A 24,643-nucleotide genomic window follows, 5' to 3' on the forward strand; every position below is an offset into this window, starting at 1 on the left:
GTACATATATGCATATATACATATATATGTATATATGAGTCAGTTGCATATTGAGAATCAAAGCAGATAACCGAACCAGCGACCACGAGCCACGGGGGCTGCTGTCAACTTCAAAGCAGCCTTTCAAGTTGTATTTTGGGCAACACCTAGAAGGCGGATGCGTTGAAGGCGAAGGCGAAGGCCAAGACTACCTGCCTGACTATGACAGACAAATTGGCCATATCCCATATCGCAACACACACCCGCACACGCACACAGAGCGAGAGAGAGAGAGAGAGAGAAGTTTTGCGGGCCGCCTTTGATTTTCTAAACGAATTGTTTCAAGACAAGCCACAAGAGAAACGGCTGGCAAAAGTAGTTGGAGCTGGTGGCGTGGTGGCGTGGTGGCTGGGCACAGGGAAAAGGACTCGAAAAGGCTTGTCAGGACATGTGAGCCTCAATTAATTTGATTTGCGTTTAAGGCCCAGCCTGCCCAGCGCAGCGGCCGTCGTCAGCGACAGATCCGGAAACCGAACTGAACTCCACTTCACTTTATTTGTGATAAATTTTTTGCGCTTGGCCTGCTGCGCACGACGACGACGACGACGTCCACTTGGCCATGCCTGAATGGGCACAGGACGAGCCACTGCAGATGCCATTTGAAGATGGCCAACTATGCCTTTGAACTATGATGAAACTAATGGCAGCAGCCGGCCAGACGCAGAAAGGTTCTCGCAGCTCGCAGCTCGCATCCCGTCTCGTCCTTGGGGTCGTCAGGTCCTTGGAGTCCAACACTTGACAACGTCTCGGCCCAGTTTGAAGTGCGGCCAACTAGAGGGTCGACACGGGAACGGGCAGCAGTTGGGTTAATTGGCAAAGCTTTTTAGCCAGCTTCAACAATTAAACGCATTAGGCAACACCTCAGACACAAAATACAAGCTCCGCGTGTCGCTCGTTCATATATATAAATATATATACACTTTTTTGTTGGCCTTTGCCAACCCTCATGTGGTTCATTTCAATATTTTAGGGTTGCGACAGCCGCAATATGGCCGACAAAGTACACACACACACACACATGCACATGCACATGCACAGGGAGCGGGGCGTTTTAAAACGCGCGCGTTTTTATACCCTGAACTGAATTGAAAATCTTTGTAACAGGCAGCGGAAAGCATCTGCAATGGCAAACACACAAACTATATACGCTCTTGATTGATCTAGAGACTGGAAAATTCAAATAGATATTCTCTTATTATTATCTAATATATTATTAACCCATTATTATATACTTATATTAACCCATTTACTCACACAATATGGATAAATGACGAATTTGAGATTTGGTTATTTAGGCATAACTCGAGAATTCGGCGAGCTAGCGCCAACAAACTTGGTACGTGAATTCTCGTCGAGTAATCACAGATGGAGAATACTTCACATTTGGAAAACCCAACCCCGGTCCGCTCAGAAACCAAAAGAACTCATTTCTAAGGCTAGAGCCCTGCGCTTTGGTATACACGCACTTGAGTTCGCCGTATTCAAGCGCTAAAAACTTTGACAGAAAACGAACTTCAAACGCCGAAGATATTGAGAAATACATTTTCCATGGAAGAAGGGTAAATCAGTTTAAGAGCAGCCTGGCGCTGTCTACAGGGCATCAGCTAGTCGAGCACTCTCGACGTAGCGTATAATTGCTTGTTAATATTTGTATTTCCGAGCCGAGCCAAGTGCATTTCAATGTCGCTCCACCCAGAGCTGTGGCTAGGGGGCAGATAGGCATGCGAGCATGCTCAGATATATGCAATTATAAGGTGTAAGGGTGGCACACTGATATACCGGGGATAGGGCTGGAAGGGGAAAGGGGGGGGGGGGGGGGGGTAGGTGGGTTGGTGTTGTTAGTGACAGCGACTTAGTTTTGTTTTGACACGCAGCCAACGGGCATTGGGCGGACGAAAGAAACAACAATGGAGGGCACATTGTCACCTGACCGTTGGCCTGACCTCGGCTCCTGTGCGCTGACCGCAAAGTGTGTTAAATTATAGATTTGAGCGTTTGCTGAGAGCGACAACAGCTGTTGGAGCACTTTTGTGGTTACACGAGAGTTACGTGAGTCGCGCCAAGAGTTTGTCGACACACAACACACACACACACACACACACACACACACACACACACACACACACACACACACACAGACGCGCGTACGGCCCGAATGTCTTGGGGAACACACGCAGCGCTTTGTGTCGGCACGCGGCGTTTGAACTTAGCGAAATTAATGGCCAACACAGGCTACTTAGTGGAGGCCGAGGCCCACGCACACACACGGACACACGGAGGAGGATGACGACGACGACGACGAGGAGGAGCAGGACGGCCAAGTTGTGGCCCTTATGGCATTCGCTGATGTCTGCGCCGCTTGTTCAGTGCGCGATTTATGAGTTGGCATGCAAAGAGGCAGACAGGGATTTGCCGATCGAAGGGGTGGGTGCAGCACAGGGACAGGGGACAGGGGGCAGGGGGCAGGGGGCAAGCAGACATGACAAAACTGCATGGCGCCCGCCAGCGTCGCCATCGCCAACGCCATCATTGCGGGCCCTGTTTTGCCCACCCGTTGCGCCGCCGTCGCTGATCAATAAAAAATGAAAATTTGCGCAGCAGTTGATGAAATTTACGCGATCGGCATCGGCTAAGTTCAAAGGCGGCGTCGGCCTTGGCGCATGCACAAACTGGCCACCAGGCAACCAGGCAACCAAGCAACCAGGCAACTACCGCCATGAAAAAGCCGCGCCGCCAATTTGTTGGCGCTCGCGCCCACTGCCCAAGCGATGAATGGAGACGAAAGTTGTCGTCGTCGTCGTCGTCGTCGTCGTCGTCGTCATAGTCGACGCCAATCCCGTGGCTAATCCCGCGGCGGCGGCTGCGTGTGAGAAGTTTTAGATAAGGAACGCAAGACGCGCGCCGCTTGGCTGCCAATACTTCAAAGTGCAGAGCCGGGAACGCTTAAGCGTTCGGCCAGCTACGCAAATTTGCATTGATAAGCCAAGTGTATGTGTCGGCGCCCGAGCCGGGACTCTTTTTTTTCTTATGCGAAAGAGACAGCGCACGACGGCGGACGAGTGTTAGGTGCACACGGCACAGCTTCCTCTTTGATATACATACATACATATACACACACATGTGTGCATGCCGCCACGCAGATAAAGATAGTTAGATAATGTTCGCTTTGATGTCGCAATGGCAGCCGCACGTGAGCAGCTCGATGCACACCTTTTAAACAGCCCAAAGATCATTTCCAACTAAGAAGTCTTCCCTTCGGTACAGTCCGTACCGGATATATTAACCTTTTTTACTCTGACTAAGCTCCTACAAAATAACACTCAAATCGTTCAAATTCATTCTTTTCATCACTCCAACCTACTCCGAATCCGTTTAAATCACATTTCTACCACACATACCATGACAAACACATTACAAACTGACAAAAATATTTCAAATGCACACTCCTAATTACTCCGAATCACTCCGAATCACTCCGAATTACTCCGAATTATTCCGAATCACCCTACTAGCATACATATAACATCATCATACTTTACACTCACATAACTGGCAAAAACTCACACTCCGAAACCGTTGAAACAAGCCTACCAAGTTTTGTTACAAGATGCCGTTGCTGGATTATGATTTTGTTGGGATATATTTGGTTTTGGATACGCTTTTCAGCATCTAGGGCTTAAATAACTAATGCGGTAAACAAAGAAGACGTACAGTACTTACAAATCCATGTTTATCACTAATATTGTTGGTCAATTTTAATTTGTGAAATGAAACAACTTTTTGCATCCATTGCTCACCCGTTGTGGGCGAATCTGGATGGATGTACATGCGTTTTGGCATTTCAGGATCCGCTTTACCAGCGACCATCCAGCGACTGCAACGGAAAGGATTATATGATATATGGGCTCAACAAATTTTGTTGTGCACACACTCGGCACATACACACACACACACACATGCACACTTACCTATTATGAAATTTATAACGATAATCATCCGCCGCAACGATATCCAGTAGCAGTATGTATTTAGCCTTGGCATCCAGACCCGAAACACGAAATTTCATTTGCGGAAACATTTGTCTGCAAAACGAGAGTGTGAGAAAGAGAGAGAGAGAGAGAGAGAGCTGGTTAGTGTTGGAGTAGGACAGAGCACAAGTCATTTTGGTTTGGGTAATCAAATAAAACATTAATCAGCGCGGCATAAAGCCTAAACGCTGCACCAGGTTCTCAGGCAGGCCCACCAGGACTTGCAGAGAGGCACACACACACACAGGCACACACACACAAGCACAATCATCATCATCATCATTATCAGTGGCTGGGCAAAGCAAACAAAAGGGGCAAAGCAAACAGCGATCAGTCGCGAGGAGTCGCCACAGTCGGGGCCCAGGTTATCAAGTGGCGCCAAGCCGCAAATTGTTTCCAGCTCCAGACTCCCGACTCGAATTCAAATTGGCCCCGACCAAGGCTCCAACCAGCTTGTTGATTAGCCTTAGTCCATGTTCTGGCCATGTTGGTGGCAATGTGCAAACTCGAAAATTACATCGTCGACCTGGTGAGGTCGGGGCGGAGGCGACCAGGAGGCGGAGAGGAGAGGCGACTCGAGTCGATCAGTGACCACAGCTCCGTGCTTTGTGGTTTGCTGCTAACCACCCAAGTAAAGGGCTGCACCCTCACACACACACACACACACACACACACACACACACACGCACACACAAACAAATATGAAAATTATAAGTTTAAGTAGCAATCACTCAATCGCTGCGACTGCGCCTCAACAGAGCCAGCGCCAGCGCCAGCGCCGGGGCTGGAGCCGGAGCCTACAGCTGGCTGGCTGGGACGCCACCTTCAGCTCCAGCGCGATATCCGACGCTGCCTTCAACTTCAACTTCAGCGCCTGCGCCTGCGCCTGCGCCTCATGAATCAAATTTAACGAACGTCTTGTTCATGTTCACAGATCATCATCAGCTGCGCCTGCATTTTGATAAAACCAACAAAAAGGCCCCCAAACAAGACCGGGCCAACAGGCAGGCAGGCAGCCAGGCAGCCAGGCAGTAAGGCAGGCCAACAGCTAACAAGCTGACTGATGTCTGACTGCCTAAATGACTAACTGACGAATGGACCAACTGACAGACAAACAGACTGACGGACTGACGGACAGACGGACAGACAGGCCGAGGCATTCACTGACGGACTGCAGCGCGATGTTTCTATTTGGAGAACCGGCCCAGCAGCAGCAGCAGCAAGTGGCAAGAAGAGATGCGCCCGTCGGGTATATGCGACTAGCTGCATGACCTCTACTCACCCAAGCTAGCAACAGAAAAGTAAACCAAAGGCATATAAAAAAACCAACTGAACTGATAGTTCATACATGAAATCGATGGAATAAAATCGTGACTAGAAAGCCAGACTTTCACATTTTTGTAATTATATATAAATATCATACTTAAAAAATTTATATAAATATCATATGTAAAATATTTATATAAATATCATATAGAGAAAAGGAGAGCGAGCAAGAGAGTGAGAGAGAGAGAGAGAGAGAGGGAGAATAAATCAATCTCAAGCAATGTTAACATATTGTATTTAAGTCAATTTTTGAAGCTATTTGCTTGATTATGTTTATAAATATATATAAAATATATTTATATGATATATATCATGTTTATAAAATATAGTTTTCCAAAAATAAACAACAACATAAATTAAATATTTAGATATACCAATTTGCTAAGCAATCGAAAATCCCCAACAATACTTGCAAATTCTTTGATTGAAAACTCTTTAACAGATATCGCTCAGTTCTTCTAAATGTGGAAATTCCCAACTCTTTCAACTTGATCCACTCTTTTGTAAAGCATTCTAGCCAAAAACCAACACAATATCTATGAAAATACGCCTCTGCTCTTAACTAAACCGAAACTAATCCATTCTAACTCTGTTGTTTCTCAAGATATTCTTGTGAAACTTTCGATTTATCGCTGTACTCTCATAAAATGCACGCATACCAAAAATCAACACAATATCTCTTTCTATAAGTCTTGCCTTGTTCTGCTCTTAACTAAGCCAAAAAACTATTCCCACCTAACTCGGTTGTTTCTCGAGAGATCCTTTTGAAACTCTGTATATATCGAAGTGCTCTAATTAAATACATGCATACAAAAAATCAAGCAAATTTCTTTTACAGGGTATGCGCAGTCGCGTCGAGCATCCTGCTGACGTATCGAGAACTCACAAATCCAAAACCAGAGCCAGCCCACGTCTTCAGCCCGATGCCTTTGCCTTGCGACTGCCTTTTTCGACTGCAAATTATTTTTTATTTGCGGGCCAGCAACGGGAACTCGGTACGAGGCTGGCTCCGAGACTGTGGACTGGGGACTGGGGACTGGAGACTGCGACTGGGACTGTGGACTGGGGACTGTGGACTGGAGACTGCGACTGAGGCTGGTACTGGGACTGAGGCTGGGACTGAGGCTGTGGCACGTCTGCCTGGTTAGTTGGGCTCCTTTTGGCTGCGTTTCGCTGCTTTTCTTTTTTTCTTCATTTTTTTTTTTTTGGGTATTTGTTGTTGTTGTTGTCTTAACTGAATAGCTCGTTAACATTATTGAGCACTTGGCGCCAGTTGTTGGCAGCTTGTTATGGCCATGGCCGGAGCCAGAGCCAGAGCCAGAGCCAGAGCCAGAGCCAGAGCCGGAGCCGGAGCCGAAGACGCGCCGCATAGCCCCATAGCCGCAAGCGCCAACTGGAGCCAAGTCGCGTTGGCCCAAAACAAATCGGCCCACCACACGCGCACAAATTCTCCCCCCTACCACCCTCTCACCCCTACCACTCTACAAGCGTGTGTGTGTGTGTGTGCAGCTCGAGCTGTGCTCGACAACAAAACGATTTGCTCTCGTTTGTGTTTGCCCAGAGCTGAGCTGAGGCTCTTGTCCAAAGCTGCTTCTTCTTTTGGCAACGGCTGCTGCTGCTTCTTCTTCTGCTACTTCTTCTGCTGCTGCTGCTGCTGCTGCTGCTGCTTCTTCTTCTTGTTGCAGCTTCGTGCAAATCGTTACGTGTAAAACTTGCACCTTTTGACCAAAAGTTGTTTGTTTTGTGGGCCCACACATTATTTTTTGCGAACGCGCTCGGCTAATTCAATTTTCTCATAAGCTGTCCTTCTCTCACTCTCTCTCTTATTCTCTCTCTCGCTTGCTCTCTCCGGTTTTATTGGCCAGCAATAACAAACAACAACGAGCTGTTAATGTGGCTTGAAAGTGTTTTTGGCAGCCTACTTGGGCTCGACCCAGGCCCGTTCTGTGAGGACCCATAATTAAGCCTAATTAAGCCGACGGTGTGTACGGCTGTGTGTGTGTGTGTGTGTGTGTGCTGCCATTGAGGTGTCTCCTCTGCCACAAAGACGCTCGCGTCCCTATTGAGGTTAATGGCTAATCAATTAGCCCCGGGCTCGGAGCACTTGGCCCGAGCCGGGCCGGTCCGGGCCGGGCCACTGCGGCTCTCCGGCTCTCCGGCTGCCACATTTCGTCCTGGGTGAAATAAATGCTTCAACGATTGAGTTGTAATTGGCATTTCGAGCCATTGACATGGGCCAGCCTCGAGCCCGACCAAGATAACGCTCAGTCAACCAGATAAAAATAACAGCACACACAAAAAAAACACACACACACAAATGCTGCCCGAATTACGTAATGGGCCTTGGTAACAGAACAGATCGTTTTCCCTAAGCAGGACACAGATACCTGACTAGAAGATACCTCTTACAGATATCGCAACCTCCATTCACACACGCACACCTCACACTATCTATAAGAAATGGTTCGGTCTTTAGAGTCCGATCTTAATGCTTTTTTCAGCCGTGACATAGCCAAGTCCGTCCGTCGCAACCCGCCGGATCGGGCCACTATATAATATAATTGCCAGAGGAAAGATCGAGTAAAAAGTATGTGCTTGTATGGGAACCCTTGGCTTATCAAGATATCTTACATTTACTAAGCTGGCTATAAATGATATACTATATAGTAGCTCTTACATAGGAAGAATCGGTCGTAAAATGAGTCTTCCAGCCTTTAAGAGCTTCACTATTCGCACATAATGTCAAGAGGGGTCTAAAAGAGGAGGGGATCGTTGCTTTCTCGTTTCTAAATTTACCAACACTGTTCACATCATTTTATAGGCTATGACAACTGAGAGTGTTGATCAAAGAGCAAGTCTTTTCTCCGGCCTGAACTCTGAGCTAGTTTTACAATCAGGAGAACAGCAAGATTTGGATATAGCTTAAATTCAGGCCGTAGACAGCTGGCCAGACAAGCTGAAAGAAGAAGAAGAAGTACAAGTGAAATGCGTACAGCCATTAGATGTTGCCACATGCCGCACTGCGCGGCAACTGCGCGGCAACAAAGGTGTTGCGCTATCGGCCGCAACTAAACGGCGCCTGTTGACGCACCTGTGCGCGTCATGTCTTTCTTTTTGTCGCAGGTCGAAGGCTAAAACCAGAGAAGCGTCAATTGTCAATGTTTTATCTGCTGCTCAAATCGGACGGAGCGATAAACCAGAAGAAGAAGCTGCCCCCAGCTGATGTCCGTGTGTGTGTGTGTGTGTGTGCGTATGTGTGCGTGTGTGTGTGCGAGCTAACAAAGGCTCAAAGTGCCAGTCGCAGTTGCAGTTGAGCTGCGTTCGCCCCTTTCCCCCTCTCTCCAGACCCTGCGGCAGACCGCGTTTGCGGACGTTTTGTCAACATGCGCGGGGATTAAAGTAGCACCTGCAGCCGGCAAAGGCGCGCCGGCAACGATGTCAACAACAACAACAACAGCAACAACAGCAACAACAACAACAACAACAACAACAACAGCAACAACAACAACAACTGCGACGGCTGTTGACAGTTCGCCTTTGTGACAACAAAATTGTTGTCGACTTTTTTTTCGTCTTATTTGTATGCCCATTTTTCGAGGGTATTATAAAACTGTCATGAAACATATTATGCAACTAAGAATATATGTATGTATGTATATATATACATATATATATATATATTAGACTTCGAGTCCGTTTGGCGTTTCAAGACCAGATCGAAGCACTATATCGTATAGCTTCCCTAGATAAAAGCCCGCGATAATAAAGTTCTTGCTCGAAAATCTTGTCTGCTTCTCCAGATATCCGCATCAAGCTGTCACATAAATGCTATAAATGAAGAATCGATCGAAAATGGAATTTCTTAAGCATGAAAAACCTTTTTGATCTTCCACATAAATCTTAAGCTCAGCTGCACTCTGCTTCTAAAGCAGCTAAAAGTGTATTTGGTATTCGGTTTACTTTAGAGAACTTCCTCGTGCTTGTTTTGGCTGACATATTTTTGTTGTTTTAGTTTTGTTTTTCAGGTTGATTTGCGCAGCAAGGGCGAGCGGCAGATGGAGAGACAGAGAGAGAGAGAGAGAGAGAAGCAGAGGGAGAAGCAGAGGGAGAAGCTGGCGAGGGGCTGCCTTAATCTGCTTTGGAGGCAGTTTTGTCAACACATTTGGAACTGTGCCCCCGCGCATTTGCCGATAACTATCGATAGCTCAATGGAGGGGTGCATATATTTAACATGCACTTTACAAGGCACATTACATTCGCCCAAAATGCCGCAGGCAGAAGAAGTCGATGGCAATAAAAGCAGCTGCTGGCATTTAATTTGAATTTTATTGAATTACAATTGCATGCAAATTCGCGCTTTGCGAACCAAATATACAAATTTATTTGACAAATTTCTGAATTGCAGTTAACGTGCACGTCAACGTCGACGTCAGCGTCAATGCGTATGTCAGCGCCGGCAGCAGCTGCGGCCACATAAAGACTAATTACCCGGCGCAGGCGGCGCACAGGTTGCTGCGGTTGCTGTCTCTGGCAGGGGCAACAAGAGGGGGCGGGTGGGCGCGGCCAGCGGCTAGCAGCCAAATTAGTTAAACCAATAAACTGACAGCGGCCGCTTACGTCTCGTTATATGCCATATTTCAAGTCTATATAATAATAAAAACAATTTATGAAGGCATAACAACAGACCCGGTCACTCTCCCCGTCCCTCTCCCCGTCCCTCTCGCTGCCAAAAACAGCATGCAGCGAAACGCGTCCTCGCCCCCGCCCCCGCCCCCGCATGGGTCTGTGGGTCTGCCCCGCGCGCTGGCTGTCAGTTAGCGGCAACGCCCACAAGCGTCTCGGCCTTAGCTCGTTGTGGCTCAAAATGAATGGCCATGTCATTAAGCGGGCCCAGAGCCCGGGCCCGGGCCCAGGCGCCGAGCAGCACAGTGACAGAGGGACAGAGGGACAGAGGGACAGCACAGACGCAGCCGGAGACAGGCGCAACCCGCTGCGCTGATGCCTCAACACGAATCAAACAGAAAACAGAAACAAAAAACACAACAGAAAACAGAAAACGGAAAAAAAAAAATGAAATAAACAGCAAGACAATCCTTGAGCTTGTGTGTGGCGCTAGGATTAAGTGCTCAGCTGTCCGGAGCGCTGTGGGAATTCCGCAGCAGCTCACGCTCCTCCAAAAACTCGAAGAAAAAAAAAAACAACACAAATACCAAAGAAGGAGAACACAACAGAAACTAATCCACATAAATATCGTTCAATATATAAATCAAATCGCATGTAATTACAATTTGTGCGCTTAATTACGGAAAATGCGTGAAACGAGCGCGAGGAGAAAATGTTCGTTCAACTCAGCGAGAGTCGAATTTCAAATGCTCTACATGAAATTGATGGCCCTTGGGCAAGTGCAATATGAAAGCAGGATAAACCGAAGAATAAATACTCTTACTCTTACTTTCTCTCTCTCTCTCTTTCTTTTTCTTTCTCTTTCTCCTTGTCTTTATCTTTTCCTCTCTCATCCTCTCTTTCTCGTTCACCTTCTCCTTCCCTTGCACTCTCTCTCTGTATCCTTTTCCTTCTTTCTCTATTTCTCGCCCTCTCTCTCCCCATCGCTTTCTTTCTTTCTCACTTTCCCTCTCTCACCTTCACCTTCTCTTTCTCTTTATTCTCTCTCACTCTCTCTCTTTCTCTCTCCCTCTCGTTCACTTTCTGTTTCCCTCTCGCTTCCTCTTTCTGTCTTTCGTTCTCCTTCTTTCCCTCTCTCTCTCTCTCTCTTTCTTTTTCCTTCTCTTTCTCTTTGTCTTTATCTTTCCCTCTCTCATCCTCTCTCTCTCTCGTTCACCTTCTCCTTCCCTTGCACTCTCTCTCTGTATCCTTTTCCTTCTTTCTCTATTTCTCGCCCTCTCTCTCCCCATCGCTTTCTTTCTTTCTCACTTTCCCTCTCTCACCTTCACCTTCTCTTTCTCTTTATTCTCTCTCACTCTCTCTCTTTCTCTCTCCCTCTCGTTCACTTTCTGTTTCCCTCTCGCTTCCTCTTTCTGTCTTTCGTTCTCCTTCTTTCCCTCTCTCTCTCTCTCTCTTTCTTTTTCCTTCTCTTTCTCTTTGTCTTTATCTTTCCCTCTCTCATCCTCTCTCTCTCTCGTTCACCTTCTCCTTCCCTCGCACTCTCTCTCTGTATCTTTTTCCTTCTTTCTCTATTTCTCGCCCTCTCTCTCCCCATCGCTTTCTTTCTTTCTCACTTTCCCTCGCTCACCTTCACCTTCTCTTTCTCTTTATTCTCTCTCTCTCTCTCTCTATCGCTTGTGCTCCCCACCTACACAACCAACCCGCTGAGCAGACTTTGATGGCCGCTGTTGAGAAGAGTATTCGCAGCATCTAAGCCTCAGCCTTGGCTTATCGGACTCCAGCGCTGATAAGACTAGGTTAGGCAGGGGCGACGGCGTCGGCGCCGGGGCAGGGGCAGGGACAGGGGCAGGGGAGGGGCAGGCTAGGCGGCAGCTGTCAGCGGCTGCGATCGTGTCTGGTGGCAGGTTCGGGCGAGGCACATAACTCAGCGAGTCGTCGGCGCAAGTGCTTGATAAGTGGAGAGCAGAGACCACGCTCCCCCCCCCCCTCCCCCTCCGCCCAACCACCACTACCGCCCTTCTCTAATCTCACTTGCAGCTCAAGAGATTGCGTTTGTCGCCCCGTTCCAAAAATTCCGCTTGAAGTTGTTTTGTTTGTTGTTTGACTTAATTGTTATGAATTGAAATGCAGTTACAACCACTTCCCCCCCCCCCCCCCCGCCGCACTCACCTCTCACCCCTGATAAGACATGACATGCGCGCAGTTGTGCTTAGATTTTGATAGAATGGGGGGGGGGGGGGGGGGTCAGAGGTCGCCATTCGACTTTTTGGGTGTTGATTTATGTGGCATTTGTTGTGTCAGTTTTGTGACAAGCCGAAAGCGACAGAAAAGATCTATGCCCAATATTTTGTGATTTATTGTCTCTCCGATAACTATTCCCACAGATAAATGTGTGCCCGTCTATGAAGCAGGTCCTCAAAAATATGATTTGTGTGTGGGCAACTAAAAATAAATAAATAAATTGTAGTTAACTAAAGTAGCTCTGATTATCGCAGCCAAGGTTTTCATATTGTACTTAGCTATAGTCATATTCTATATACCCTTTGGCATTCGATTGGAACCTTTCTAATATTCGTCATCTAAGTACTATATATGTAAGTATCATCTACATACTTTTTCAGCTTAAATATTAAGTATAAAGGTCAACTTCTTTGTTCGTCTCAAATGCTTTTTTATGACTTATTCGCCTTCAGCTCATTTTAGCATAATTATCATATTTGGCAGTACACATTATACATTAATCTCTTAGCCAATTGAATATATTTTCATTTTCTCACTTTCAAGAAGCTTTTTATATTAAAACCAACGGAAGCTTTAAGACGAGCTTTTGCAGGCAAAAGTTTCAGCTGGCTGCGTCGGACCACAGAGCGAAAGAACGGCAGTTCAAATCGCTCATATAATATACATATATTATATATGAAGATAATAAATGAAACAAGCTGCATTTGATGTACTCGCCTTTTCAATCACATCAAAATGCATGCACCCCTCCCCCACCGATCCAACCAATCATCCAATAGATAACCCACATTACTTCCTAGCTCACATTTATTACATTTGCTACATTTTGCTTGACTAAAACTATAATTTATTTACATTTATTTTAATTATTATACGTACATATGTATTTACATGGTCGCTAGAACGCCCCCAGCCGCCCACGCCCCTCCTCTAACCACAATAAGCACCTGCCCACGAACCGTACTGGAATCCGAGCACCTCAAATGGCCGTTGCCTTTGTTTGTTTTATTGTTTTTGTTGTTTTTATATATTTTCGGGGTTCTTTTTTTTTTTAATTTTTTTATCATAATTGCGGCTGCTGTCAAGCACGCACACACACACACTCACACACTAGCGCACACATGTGCGCCATTTTTGCTTAAACATTTTGGCCGCCGTCGCCATCATTTTCGGTCAATTGACACAGGCAAACAAAACACACGACGCCGACAGCGACAGCGACGCCGGCAGAGACGCCGGCAATTGCACACCCTGGCCTCGGCTCGGACTTTGCCAACGAGCCCGCACCCCAACTCAGTTCACCACCCCTCTCTCGATCGTACGTTCGCTTGCTGGTTTTGTCTAAACAAAAAGTTCTGCACACATTCTTTGCTCTCGCTCTCGCGCGCGCTCTCGCTCTGGCGCATTAAACGCCCGCACGCAGTTCATTTGCGCCGCATGCGGTTGGCCGCGTATGTGCGAGCAAGATAGCGCACACCCCCGCAACAACAGTTTTATTTGGTGCTTTTGTCTCGCTGCTGGCGTGTGTATGTATGCTTGTGTGTGTGTTGGCATTTTGCTTTGTTTGCTTTGTGCTTTGCTTAATTTTTTGGTTTTTTTTTGCGCTGCTGGTCAGTGGTCGTTGTTGTTGTTGCCGTTTTGCTTGTCCTATGCCCTGCGTTGTATCTCTCTCTCTGTGCTAAGCACATGTGTGTTTGCTCATTTCACTACACTTGTCACGCCGTCAACTGCGACGGCAACGGCGACGGCGACTGCGACAGCGCCGCCTCTTTTGCATGCAAAGCATCAATCGGCCGTTGCTTCTGTTGTTGTTTTTGTTTTTGCTGCTCAATTTTGATTTTGATTTGCCAGTTTTGTTGCTTTGTTGTTTTTTTTTTTTTTGTTTATTGTTGGGTTCATCTTCAACTCGTTCATAGATATATATATATTTTTTCGTTTTGTTTTGCGTGCGCTTTTGCCGCCGTTTTATGCGACTTGTCGCTTATTTGAAGCAATTTATTAATCATTTTATTCGTTCAGGCCCCCTCGCTCCCTCTCTCGCTCTCTCTCTCTCTCGCTCTTTCTCTGTTCCACACACATGCTGTTTAATATGCATGCCACTGGCTGCTTGCGTTGTGTGATTTTTCGCACAATAATCAAAAGCCGCAACAACAACAACAATAAAGCTAACAATTTAGCAACGTTTTTTTTTGTTTTTCAATTGCAGCTTCTAACTGTTGTTTTTTAATAATTTCAATTTGTTGCACACGAAAAAGTTAATTGAAGTTGACAAACGTGTGGAAAATGAAATTTATAAAAAAGGGAAAGAAATAATACGAATAAAACAATAACAAAAGCAATAAGATATAGATATAGATATAGATATAGATATAGATATAGATATAGATATAGATATAGATATAGATATAGATATAGATATAGATATAGATATAGATATAGATATAGATATAGATATAGATATAGATATAGATATAGATATAGATATAGATATAGATATAGATATAGATATAGATATAGATATAGATATAGGTATAGATATAGATATAGATATAGATATAGATATAGATATAGATATAGATATAGATATAGATATAGATATAGATATAGATATAGATATAGATATAGATATAGATATAGATATAGATATAGATATAGATATAGATATAGATATAGATATAGATATAGATATAGATATAGATATAGATATAGATATAGATATAGATATAGATATAGATATAGATATAGATATAGATATAGATATAGATATAGATATAGATATAGATATAGATATAGATATAGATATAGATATAGATATAGATATAGATATAGATATAGATATAGATATAGATATAGATATAGATATAGATATAGATATAGATATAGATATAGATATAGATATAGATATAGATATAGATATAGATATAGATATAGATATAGATATAGATATAGATATAGATATAGATATAGATATAGATATAGATATAGATATAGATATAGATATAGATATAGATATAGATATAGATATAGATATAGATATAGATATAGATATAGATATAGATATAGATATAGATATAGATATAGATATAGATATAGATATAGATATAGATATAGATATAGATATAGATATAGATATAGATATAGATATAGATATAGATATAGATATAGATATAGATATAGATATAGATATAGATATAGATATAGATATAGATATAGATATAGATATAGATATAGATATAGATATAGATATAGATATAGATATAGATATAGATATAGATATAGATATAGATATAGATATAGATATAGAGATAGATATAGATATAGATATAGATATAGATATAGATATAGATATAGATATAGATATAGATATAGATATAGATATAGATATAAAGTATCTCATAGATACGCGCAAGACATATATAAAATGGAGACAAAGATGAAAGGGAGGCGGCGGCAGAAGCGGAGAAGATGCTATTTAAATATTTATGGCCAAGTTTCAAATATGCTTTCCGGACAGCATGGAATGGCTAGTAGTGGGAAAGAGGGCGGGGGTGGGTGGGGCTGGCTAATGGGGTGGGGTAGTTGCTGCCCTTAGCACAGGCTCGGCCGAGGGGTTGGCCTGTTTTGCTTGTCTTGATTTTAATTAAATTGTGCGTCAAATGTTTTTCGGCTCGTTGATTTGCGCGCTGCTCAGCGAGGGTTGGGCGTGGATTGGGTGGGGTTGGGGGGTTGGTGGGGTTGGGGGGCGTGGCCACTGCGTGTCGGCGCACTGTCAATGTTTGCTTGGCAAAGTGTAAGTAATTTATGCGCATTTAGCGCTCAAGTGAGCTTAAAGCAAAGCCAAGATAAAGAAACGCTTAAGGAACCAATGGGCGTGGCCCGCCCAAAACTTTACATTTATATATAGAATTGTGGGCGGGGCGGGGCGGTGCGGGGCTGGGCTAAGAGCTCGACGGTTAACCAAACTAAATATTACTTTAAATAGCAAACAAGCTGCGGCAACAAGCATTCCCGGCATTCTTCTACATAAAGATAAAAGCACGCGGAATATATCTGCATTCCGGAATAACTTCGGTGTATATTGTCCGATCCTAATGAAAGTCTTAGGAGGGGTATATGACAGCCAAATGTGTGTGGATTCCAAAGCGCAAGGCTCTAAGCTCATAAATTTATTTCCATTTGTTTAAGTGGAATAAGGTAGATACCTTAAAATTGAAAAACAAATTATCTATATATACACCTTAGAAGTAGCTGCATATCAGTTTTGGTGTATCTAGCTCTTAGAATTCGCGAGTTTTGCTTGAAAAACGTAGTTTCAAAATCGATATTTATCGATATTATGCGCATGAGAGGAGTCATCGGAATATATGAATATTGCTTTTGGAGTTTTCGAGACAGATGGACATGACTAGATCGATCTTGATTGAAAGCCCGTTTAGTCTGAACGCAACGTATACTCGAATACCCAGCTCGCCCACTAGCCATGCCACGCCCACTGTTTCAGATGCTTGTGGGTGTCGCGTATACAAGATATAATGTCTAAATTATGGTGGCTGGAAGCATTAATGCATTCTGTTTGCTTAGCGCATGACATTGTGAATGATGTGTATGATCAGAATGATGCTGAGCAGGCAGCAAGAGGGTCTCGGAGTCACATCCGTTCAGCACGATCATCACAGAGAGACAGAGAGAGAGAGAGAGAGAGAGTGGAGGAGGTAGACGAAGCTCGGACACGGCAGGCAGAAGGGCTCTGAAGGCTGGGGCTAATAACAGTCATCACACACGTCAGACACTCATAAATCCTCGTAAGTCAACAAGCCAGCAGCCGAGTGGAGACAGCCGGATCGGGGTTGGGGAACGACAGGCCAGGACAGGAACCAGGCCAGGTCTCGGGCATCGGGCAACAGCACAATCAGATTCTAAACGAGCTGCGTTTAAATGTTGTTAACATGCCCACCAACTCGTCGCTGGGCGGGCAGTGAGTCGTCGCTGGCAGCTGAGCTCCAGGATGTGGCCATTTCTAATATGTCCCACACACACACACACACACACACACACACACACGCGCGCAGACGTAGACATCCGACTGCCCACAGAGCGAGAACAACTTGTTGCGGCGATTCGCAAGTTCAGGTAGGTTCCACAGCCACAGAGACAGCCACATCCAGATCCTCGGCTGGCTTCATTCATGGGTGGCTCGGCCGGCCGGGCCAATGCATGTTTATAGGCATAATTCTTATTTATGATCGAGCAGCAGATAAGGCTCGGCCCGCCGACTTCTCTCTCGGGTCTGGGTCTTGTTTTAAATAAATCAAATCAACACGATTCGCAGAAACTGTGCAACAACTGCGACCTCCCTACGCTGATAAGGCCCAGACGCGACAACAGCTTTACCAAAATCCCAACAAGCCCGGCCCAACAGCTTGCCCCAGCCCCGGCCCCAGCCCCGGCCACAGCCGCAGCCGCAGCCGCAGTCAGGGCTGGTAGCTGCTGCGGCGTGGCACCTGTTGCGAGCGCTTCGCATGCCAAGCAAAACAGCTTCGCGAGTGGGCAGCTCCTTCTTGCGAAACACCAGAGAGAAGCGAGCACAAGGCCAAAAGAGAAGTTAAACGTTTTAAACAAGCCTCAAACCCTGCCCTGGCTTAGCATGGTGGGTTACCAGAGAGGATTTGAAGTGCAGAGATTACTGTTTAAGTAGCCAGAATAAGACTATCTATTTGAAATGCAGTAAAACGATAAGTTTGCCGGTTCAAACCCCCCGACTGTGCACAACCAGATGTGAGACGAATAGTGGATAATGGTACCAGGGAGTCCTTAAAGTCACTAAAGTCAGAGATCACTTCTCAAATGGTTAATTTAAAATGATCCATTTAAAATGCAATAAATAGGAAAGGTTGCTGGTTCAAACCACCGACTGTTGATAGTTAGATGTAGGAATAATAGCGAATAATGGTGCCAGGTACTTTTTAAAAGGCAAAGATCCCTGCTTAACTAGCAAAAATAAAAAGATATACTTGAAATGCAATAAAAAGGAAAGGTTGCTGGTTCAAACCACCGACTGTTGATAGTTAGATGGGGAATAATGATGCCAGGCACTCTTTCAAAGGCGAAAATTCCTGTGTAACTTGCTTGCTGGTTCGAATCCCGTGATTTTGACAGCCAGATGTAAGGCGAATAGTGAGTAACTTTACCGGCGAGTCTTTAAAGTGCTAAGATCCCTGATTAACTAGCTAAAATAAAATAAATGAAACGTGAAGGAGGCTGGTTCGAGTCTCCTCGAGTTCAATCTACTATTTTCTGCAAAAAGCTGACTACTAGAAACGTTTTCAAATGCCTTTCGAACCTTAAGAAGAGCTGAGACTTTGTGGCTTCGACTTCTCGAAGGCTTTTGCAATCGCTGGACTCCCTACCTGGTGGCAGAGACAGTGCCACATCTCGTTCGCACCTGTTCAGCTCTATGCGAAACTAGACGCAGTTTGCCTGGAGCCGAATTCCATTTGGATCAATCAGAGCGCGCCTCGGGATGGGGCCAAGTGCTACCTCTATCGCGGCCATATACATATATAATTATTGGTTAAGAGCTAGATGCGTCGCTGTCCTGCTTGAGCTGGTTGCAGCGGCTGGAAAGTATCTGTCAGATACTTTTGCGGTCACCTGAGCTGAGCTGAGCTGAGCTGAGCTGAACTGAGCCAGGCGCATGCCGCATTGCGTGTCCCGTCAGTGGCGTCAGTTGTGTCAGTTGTGTTCAAGGACTCGAGAACTCTGGCGCTGGATGACGCCTTTTTTTTCTTTTGTATAATTTGTGACTTGTGCAGTTGGTACTGTCATAAGGTGTAAAAGGACCAACAAGAGACGAGGCCAACAGCCGCTGTACACGCATATTTCTTGCGGTTGCCGCACAGAGAGCGAGAGAGCGAGAGCGAGAGAGAGAGAGAGGAGACTCTGAAAAGGCAGCAACAACAAGGGCAACTTACAACTGCTGCCGTTTTTGTGCCTTTGGTGGGACTTTCTTGCCCAGAGCCAAAGTCTACAAAAGGTGTTGACCAAACAACAACGGCAACAACGGCAACAACTGGCAATGGGCACAAGGGGCACACGGGTGCACGCGTCTTAACAAGAACAACAACACATCTAAAGAAGAAGAAGCAGCAGCAGCAGCAGCAGCAGCAACTTGTAGCCAAACAGTGCGAATGGGAAGAGGTGTCTGGGCAATCGGGTAGCAGACCCGATGCCAATGCCAATGCCAATGCCAGGAGACAAGAGCCGCAGTGCAGCCGCAGAGCCAAAGCTGTTGCCGTTTGGCTGTTGGTGTTGGCCTGGTTAGCGCATAAAAAACGTTATAAATAACACGCTCGAGCATTTAACGCGCCAAACATGTGTTCCACTGTCCAATTTGTGGTATGTTTACTTTTCATCAGCCAAACGGCACGGACGACGGCAACGGGCGCTCTTTGCACAGTGGGACAAGCAGCGGCAAGTCTCAACCAAGTGGCACAGTGGAGAGTGTGAAGAGGAAACGTGTTAATCAAACTGATCAAGCTTAAACCTCTGCTTGAAAAGCTACTCTAAACAAAAAGAGAAGATGAGTTGACATAGATCATAAGTCTGCCATTCGTTTCTCAACTGATGTAAGCTTTGCTTTCACAGCTTTCGCTTAAAGCTTTCGATTAAAAGCTCTGCCCAAACAGCTGCTCGGTCTGACAATAATAATGTAGGGATTAATCGATCGTAAATCTGCGCTTTTGATGTTATTGTTCTGCAACTAAGGTAAGCTTCACTTAAACAGCTTTCGCTAAAAGCTTTCGATAAAAAGCTATCTACAACAGCTTATAGTCCTGGCGATACTATAAGACTGATCAGCATGATATCAGTTTTCGCTATGTTGAGAAAGAGCCTAGCTGCGGCTCTGGGCTTTAGCTGAAAGCTCTTTCTAAAAAGCTCTTTCCAACTGAACGCCCTGGCAATAAGGGCGTCAGATTTATTTCAGGTTTACTTAAACTACGCACAAAATTATTGTTTTAAATCCTAAACCAGCTGAGCTTTCGATGAAAGCTCTGCTAACAAAGCTTCGTCTCCCCAAAACAGCTGATGCTGTTAAGCGATAATAAGCCTCGCGCATAGCGACGACAGGCAAACAAGGCAAAAGCCCAGCGGCTCATGATAATAAAATGCAGATACGAATGTCAGTTAAATTTTTGTAGGGCGGGGGCAAAGGGTTATGCTTGGGGGCGGGGGCGGGGTCGGGGTCGGGGAGGATGGACTGATGGATGCTTTGGGTAGCGCCTGAATGGACACAAAGCAAACAAGCCGTGAAGAAGAGGAAGCAGCAGCAGCAGATAAAGAGGGAGCAGACAAGACAAGAACGTGAAATGCGAATGCGAATGCGAATGCGAATGCGAATGTGGCTTACCTGGCGCTCCAGGCCCATTATTGAACGATCACCGGCAGCAACCAAAACAAAAACAACAACAACAACAATGGCAAAACAAACAAGGGCAAAGGGAACAGGGTTGCATGTGGCCTGAATGAGGGTTGCGGCAACTGCTTAGACTGGCAGAGGAACCTGGTCGAGAGCAGAGGGAGCAGGGGCTGGCAGAGGGACAGCTGACCTGGCTTATAAGTAAGAAGAAAACCAAACAAAGCGTCGGCTCTGTTGTACCCGCTGGCAGCGAACAAAGCAGCTCAAGGCAGGACATGCCGCTCCACAGACGTGGGCCGAGCGGGCGAGCGAGCGAGCGAGCGAGCGAGCGAGCGAATGGCAAACAAACGAGTGCATACCCAAAAACTGGCCATAGGACCGGAGAGCTCAGCCTGAGTGCGGCTCGTTTGGCAGTTTGTGTTGTTGTGGCTGCTGGATTTGCTGACTGGCCCAGAGGAAGGCAGTTAGGCGCCGCAGCAGTCGAGCAGGTTCAGCGAGAGGAACGAACGAGTGCGAAGAGCATCAGTGTGCGCTTAGACAACTTATTAATTGTGCTAAGTCCCTGTGAGTGTATGTGTGTGTGTATGTGTGTGTGTGTGTGTGTGCTGGGGGACGTTGCTCAGCTAATTTCCTGTGCGAATACATACTTTAATTAGCCAGCCCGTTTGTGTGACGAGTGACGAGCACATCAAGCGAAAACAAAGGATGTCAGCTAATTCCGGAATCTACAAGATTTCTACAAAATGTATAAATAACGCGCGGCGAGCAGGTGGCGAGTGTGAACAAAATGTGAGCACAGTAACGAATGAGCGTAAAGTAACGAGTAAGCAGCAAGAAGTGGCTAATGCAGTACAAAATTCAAGTCCTTTAACTTGTAATAAGCACAATGTTATCATTGAAGAAGCAGCAGGTATTAACAACAATTAGCGTCTAAGTAGCGAAAGCAACGAGTAAGTAATAACGGGTGCAAGTAAGTAAGACGTGGACATTCAAGGCATTCAAGCCCAGCACATCTTTGATATTCAGTTACAGCTGCGATCCAACGAGTAGCTCTTTGGAAATCAAAGTAACCGGTCAAGAGCAGCTTAAACGTAACGAGAGCGACTGCAGCACCAAATCAAGGCCGAAGGACAAAACAAGTAGTAGCTAACAAGTAACGAATAGCGGCTGCAGCACAAACTCAAGACTGCAAATTGAGCTAATCATCAATATGCAGCGAGAGCTGGGAGTATAAGCAGCGAGTAGCGTCTTTGAAGGAAAAGGAAAACGAGCAAAGAGTAGCTTACAATAAACGAGTAGCGAATGCAAAGACTGTTCAATATTCAGCGAGAGCTGCGCATAAAGCCAACGAGTAGCAATACTTAGGCCATTGCTTTGAAGCTGCCAAGCGTTCTTTCGACCATCTCTAGTCCTTTCTAGCACCCTCCCTCCCTCCCTCCCTCGCTCCCTCTCTATCTATCGCTCGCTCACCGTGTTGACTGCGCACTTGCACTTCCGCTGTCGTTGTTGCTTGGCATTGGCGTTGTCGCTGTCGTTGCCGTTGTCGTTGCCGTTGTCGCTGCTCGATTGCCAGTGCCAGTGCAACAAAATAGCAATTGACAAATTATGGCCAACTAAAAGTAATTACATACGACGAGGTGAGCGCACATCGACACACACACACACACACAGGCGCACACGCACACGGACGGGAAGACAGAAAATAACGAGTTCTCGACGCGTTAATAGTACAAATAATCAAAGAGTGCAGCAACAACAGCAACAACAACAACAACAACACTGTCAACACTAAACATACACTTTATATTAATTGTTTTTTATTAGCACAGTCTCTGCTGCTGCTGCTGCTGTTGGGTTTCTTTTTTTTTTTTTATTGTATTTGCGCCTAGACCGTAGCTGAGATTCATTAATAATTCAAAAATTGCACATGGCCGGCGGCAGCGCAGTCGCTGCGTGTAATCGAGTTGTTAACTCAAAGTGACAACGAACGCGGCGGCAATGGGACGGACGGACGTCGACGTCGACGGCGACGACAATTAAATGCAGTCAACACACGATCACACCAAACAGAAGAGAGAGGGCGAGAGAGAGAGAGAGAGCGAAAGCGTGCAAAAGAAACTTGTCGCTCTGCTAGCTGCAGTTGCAGTTGCAGTTGTTGCTGTTGTTGTTCTTCTTCTTCTTCTTCTTTTTCTTGCTGCAATTGCATTAATGAAATCAACACTTGCTCTGGCAGGCAGCGAGGCAGCAGCTGAGACGCGACGCTGGCACGCAAGCCAGCTGTGATTGTGTTTGTTGTTGTTGCGGCAGAGCTTTTGGTGGCAGCAGCAGCAGCTAAAGCATATTTCGCGCCTTTGTTGCTTAACAATTAATATCAACAACAACAAAAGCTCGACTTCACACTCAATTAACACGACGCAGACAAACAACAACAGCAACAACAGCAACAACAAAAACTCACAGACGCGCACACAGAGCACATAAATACAGCAAATATGCAAAACTTTCGACGCTGCTGCTGCTGCATTTTGTTCATTTTTTGAGCGCGCCCACCCCCACACTAACACACACACACACACACACACGCACGAACATGAAGCTTTTGTTTGGCGTTAATTGACTGCACAAACACACACACAGGCGCACGCAGCGTCAGAGCGAGAGAGTGCGAAATTGCAAACAGCCGGCAGCAGACGCATGCAAAATAGCGTACAGCTTAAAGAACAACAACAAGGAGAGAAGCAAAAATGCAGCAGCTAAGTTGCTGTTGCTGTTGTTGTTGTTGCTGTTGTTGTTGTTGTTGTTGTTGCGCCCAAGTAGTTTTGCAGCCAAAGGTAACAGGCATGAATGAAAACTGATAGCGCACGTCATTGACACCTATAACAGCCAGCCGCAGCAGCAGCAGAGGCAGCAGCAGCAACGCAACGAATCCACGAGACCATTGAGCGCCGCACACACACACACACACACAGCCGAGTGTGGGTGGTTAGGAGATGTGTGGGAACGGGTGCGAGGACCCAGCATAGGCTTAGGCTCAGGCTCGCACTCACTCACTCTCGCACTCTCCTCTTTGGCATAAGCTGCGCTGCGCTGCGCTGCGCTGCGCTGCGCTGCCTCTGCTGCTGCTCATAGTTGTTCTTGTTTTGCGTGCGTGCGTAATTGCTTTTATCGTGCAGTGTGTTTTTTTATTTTTTATTTTTCTTTCTGATTTTTGTTTTATGCTTTTCTTGCTGCTGCTGCGTGTTAATTTCAATGCAACGTTTTACCGAGGTGCTACATAAATTTGATTTTTATTTCCCAGAAAAAATGAATTTTTATTCATAAATTTCGAGTGGCTACATAAATTTGTGTGTTACCAAAAACGTAATCTCAGTCGCTGTCGATGTCGCCGTCGTCACCGTCACCGTCGTCGTCGTCGTCGTCGCGGTCGCCGCCGCATCAGGCAATCAAAACACGCAGCGCAGTTAAAAACGCACCAAATGCTTCATACAATTTGTTCATATAATATTTAACTTCTTCTCGAGTTGTCGGCTCCAGAAAAATATTAAATAAATAGCAACACACGCAGACACAAATACTCACATATAAATATGTATAAGCGACAATAAAAAAAGGAATAAAACCAAAGCAGCAGCTCGTCAATTTTTGCCACTTAAAATTCATAAAGCGTTTTCGTGAGACACAACACAGCCACAAAACGTCGACGGTGGCAGCAGCGACGCAGCGCAGCGCAGCCGCAGCGCCATAGCGTTGCGCGCGTGCGAGCGAGAGAGCGCGAGTCAAGTGGAATGGCTGCGCGCAAAAGAATTGAAATCAAAATTAATAATCAACACCAAAACACAGCCACAAATGAAAGAATAAAACAAAAGCGAATAATAAAAGAGATGCTCAACTTTTGGCAAAAGCTTTCGTGTGAGCAGCAGGGCAAAGCTCGCAATCGGATTCGATCTCGAATTCTTATAGAAAGAAGAGC

General features: G+C 45.6%; 1 protein-coding gene across 5 annotated transcripts in view; it reads right to left on the reverse strand.

The window, feature by feature from the left end:
• bi (bifid) overlaps window positions 1-24,643 on the reverse strand; it is an 84,764-nt gene that overhangs the window by 46,143 nt on the left and 13,978 nt on the right. For 3 of the 5 annotated variants that reach the window (XM_064699456.1, XM_064699453.1, XM_064699454.1), the window contains exons 2-3: window positions 4,008-4,121; window positions 3,751-3,913 (exon numbers count right to left, since the gene is read on the reverse strand). In XM_064699456.1, coding sequence (XP_064555526.1) covers window positions 3,751-3,913; window positions 4,008-4,121 — 277 coding nt within the window. The remainder of the gene's footprint in view (window positions 1-3,750; window positions 3,914-4,007; window positions 4,122-24,643) is intronic. The other 2 variants (XM_064699455.1, XM_064699457.1) reach the window with 1 other exon arrangement.

Source organism: Drosophila montana, unplaced genomic scaffold (assembly GCF_035044405.1).
Source record: "Drosophila montana isolate Dmon_TW-CO22-7 unplaced genomic scaffold, ASM3504440v1 contig_920_1, whole genome shotgun sequence".
In the NCBI taxonomy this organism is placed as follows: domain Eukaryota; kingdom Metazoa; phylum Arthropoda; class Insecta; order Diptera; family Drosophilidae; genus Drosophila; species Drosophila montana.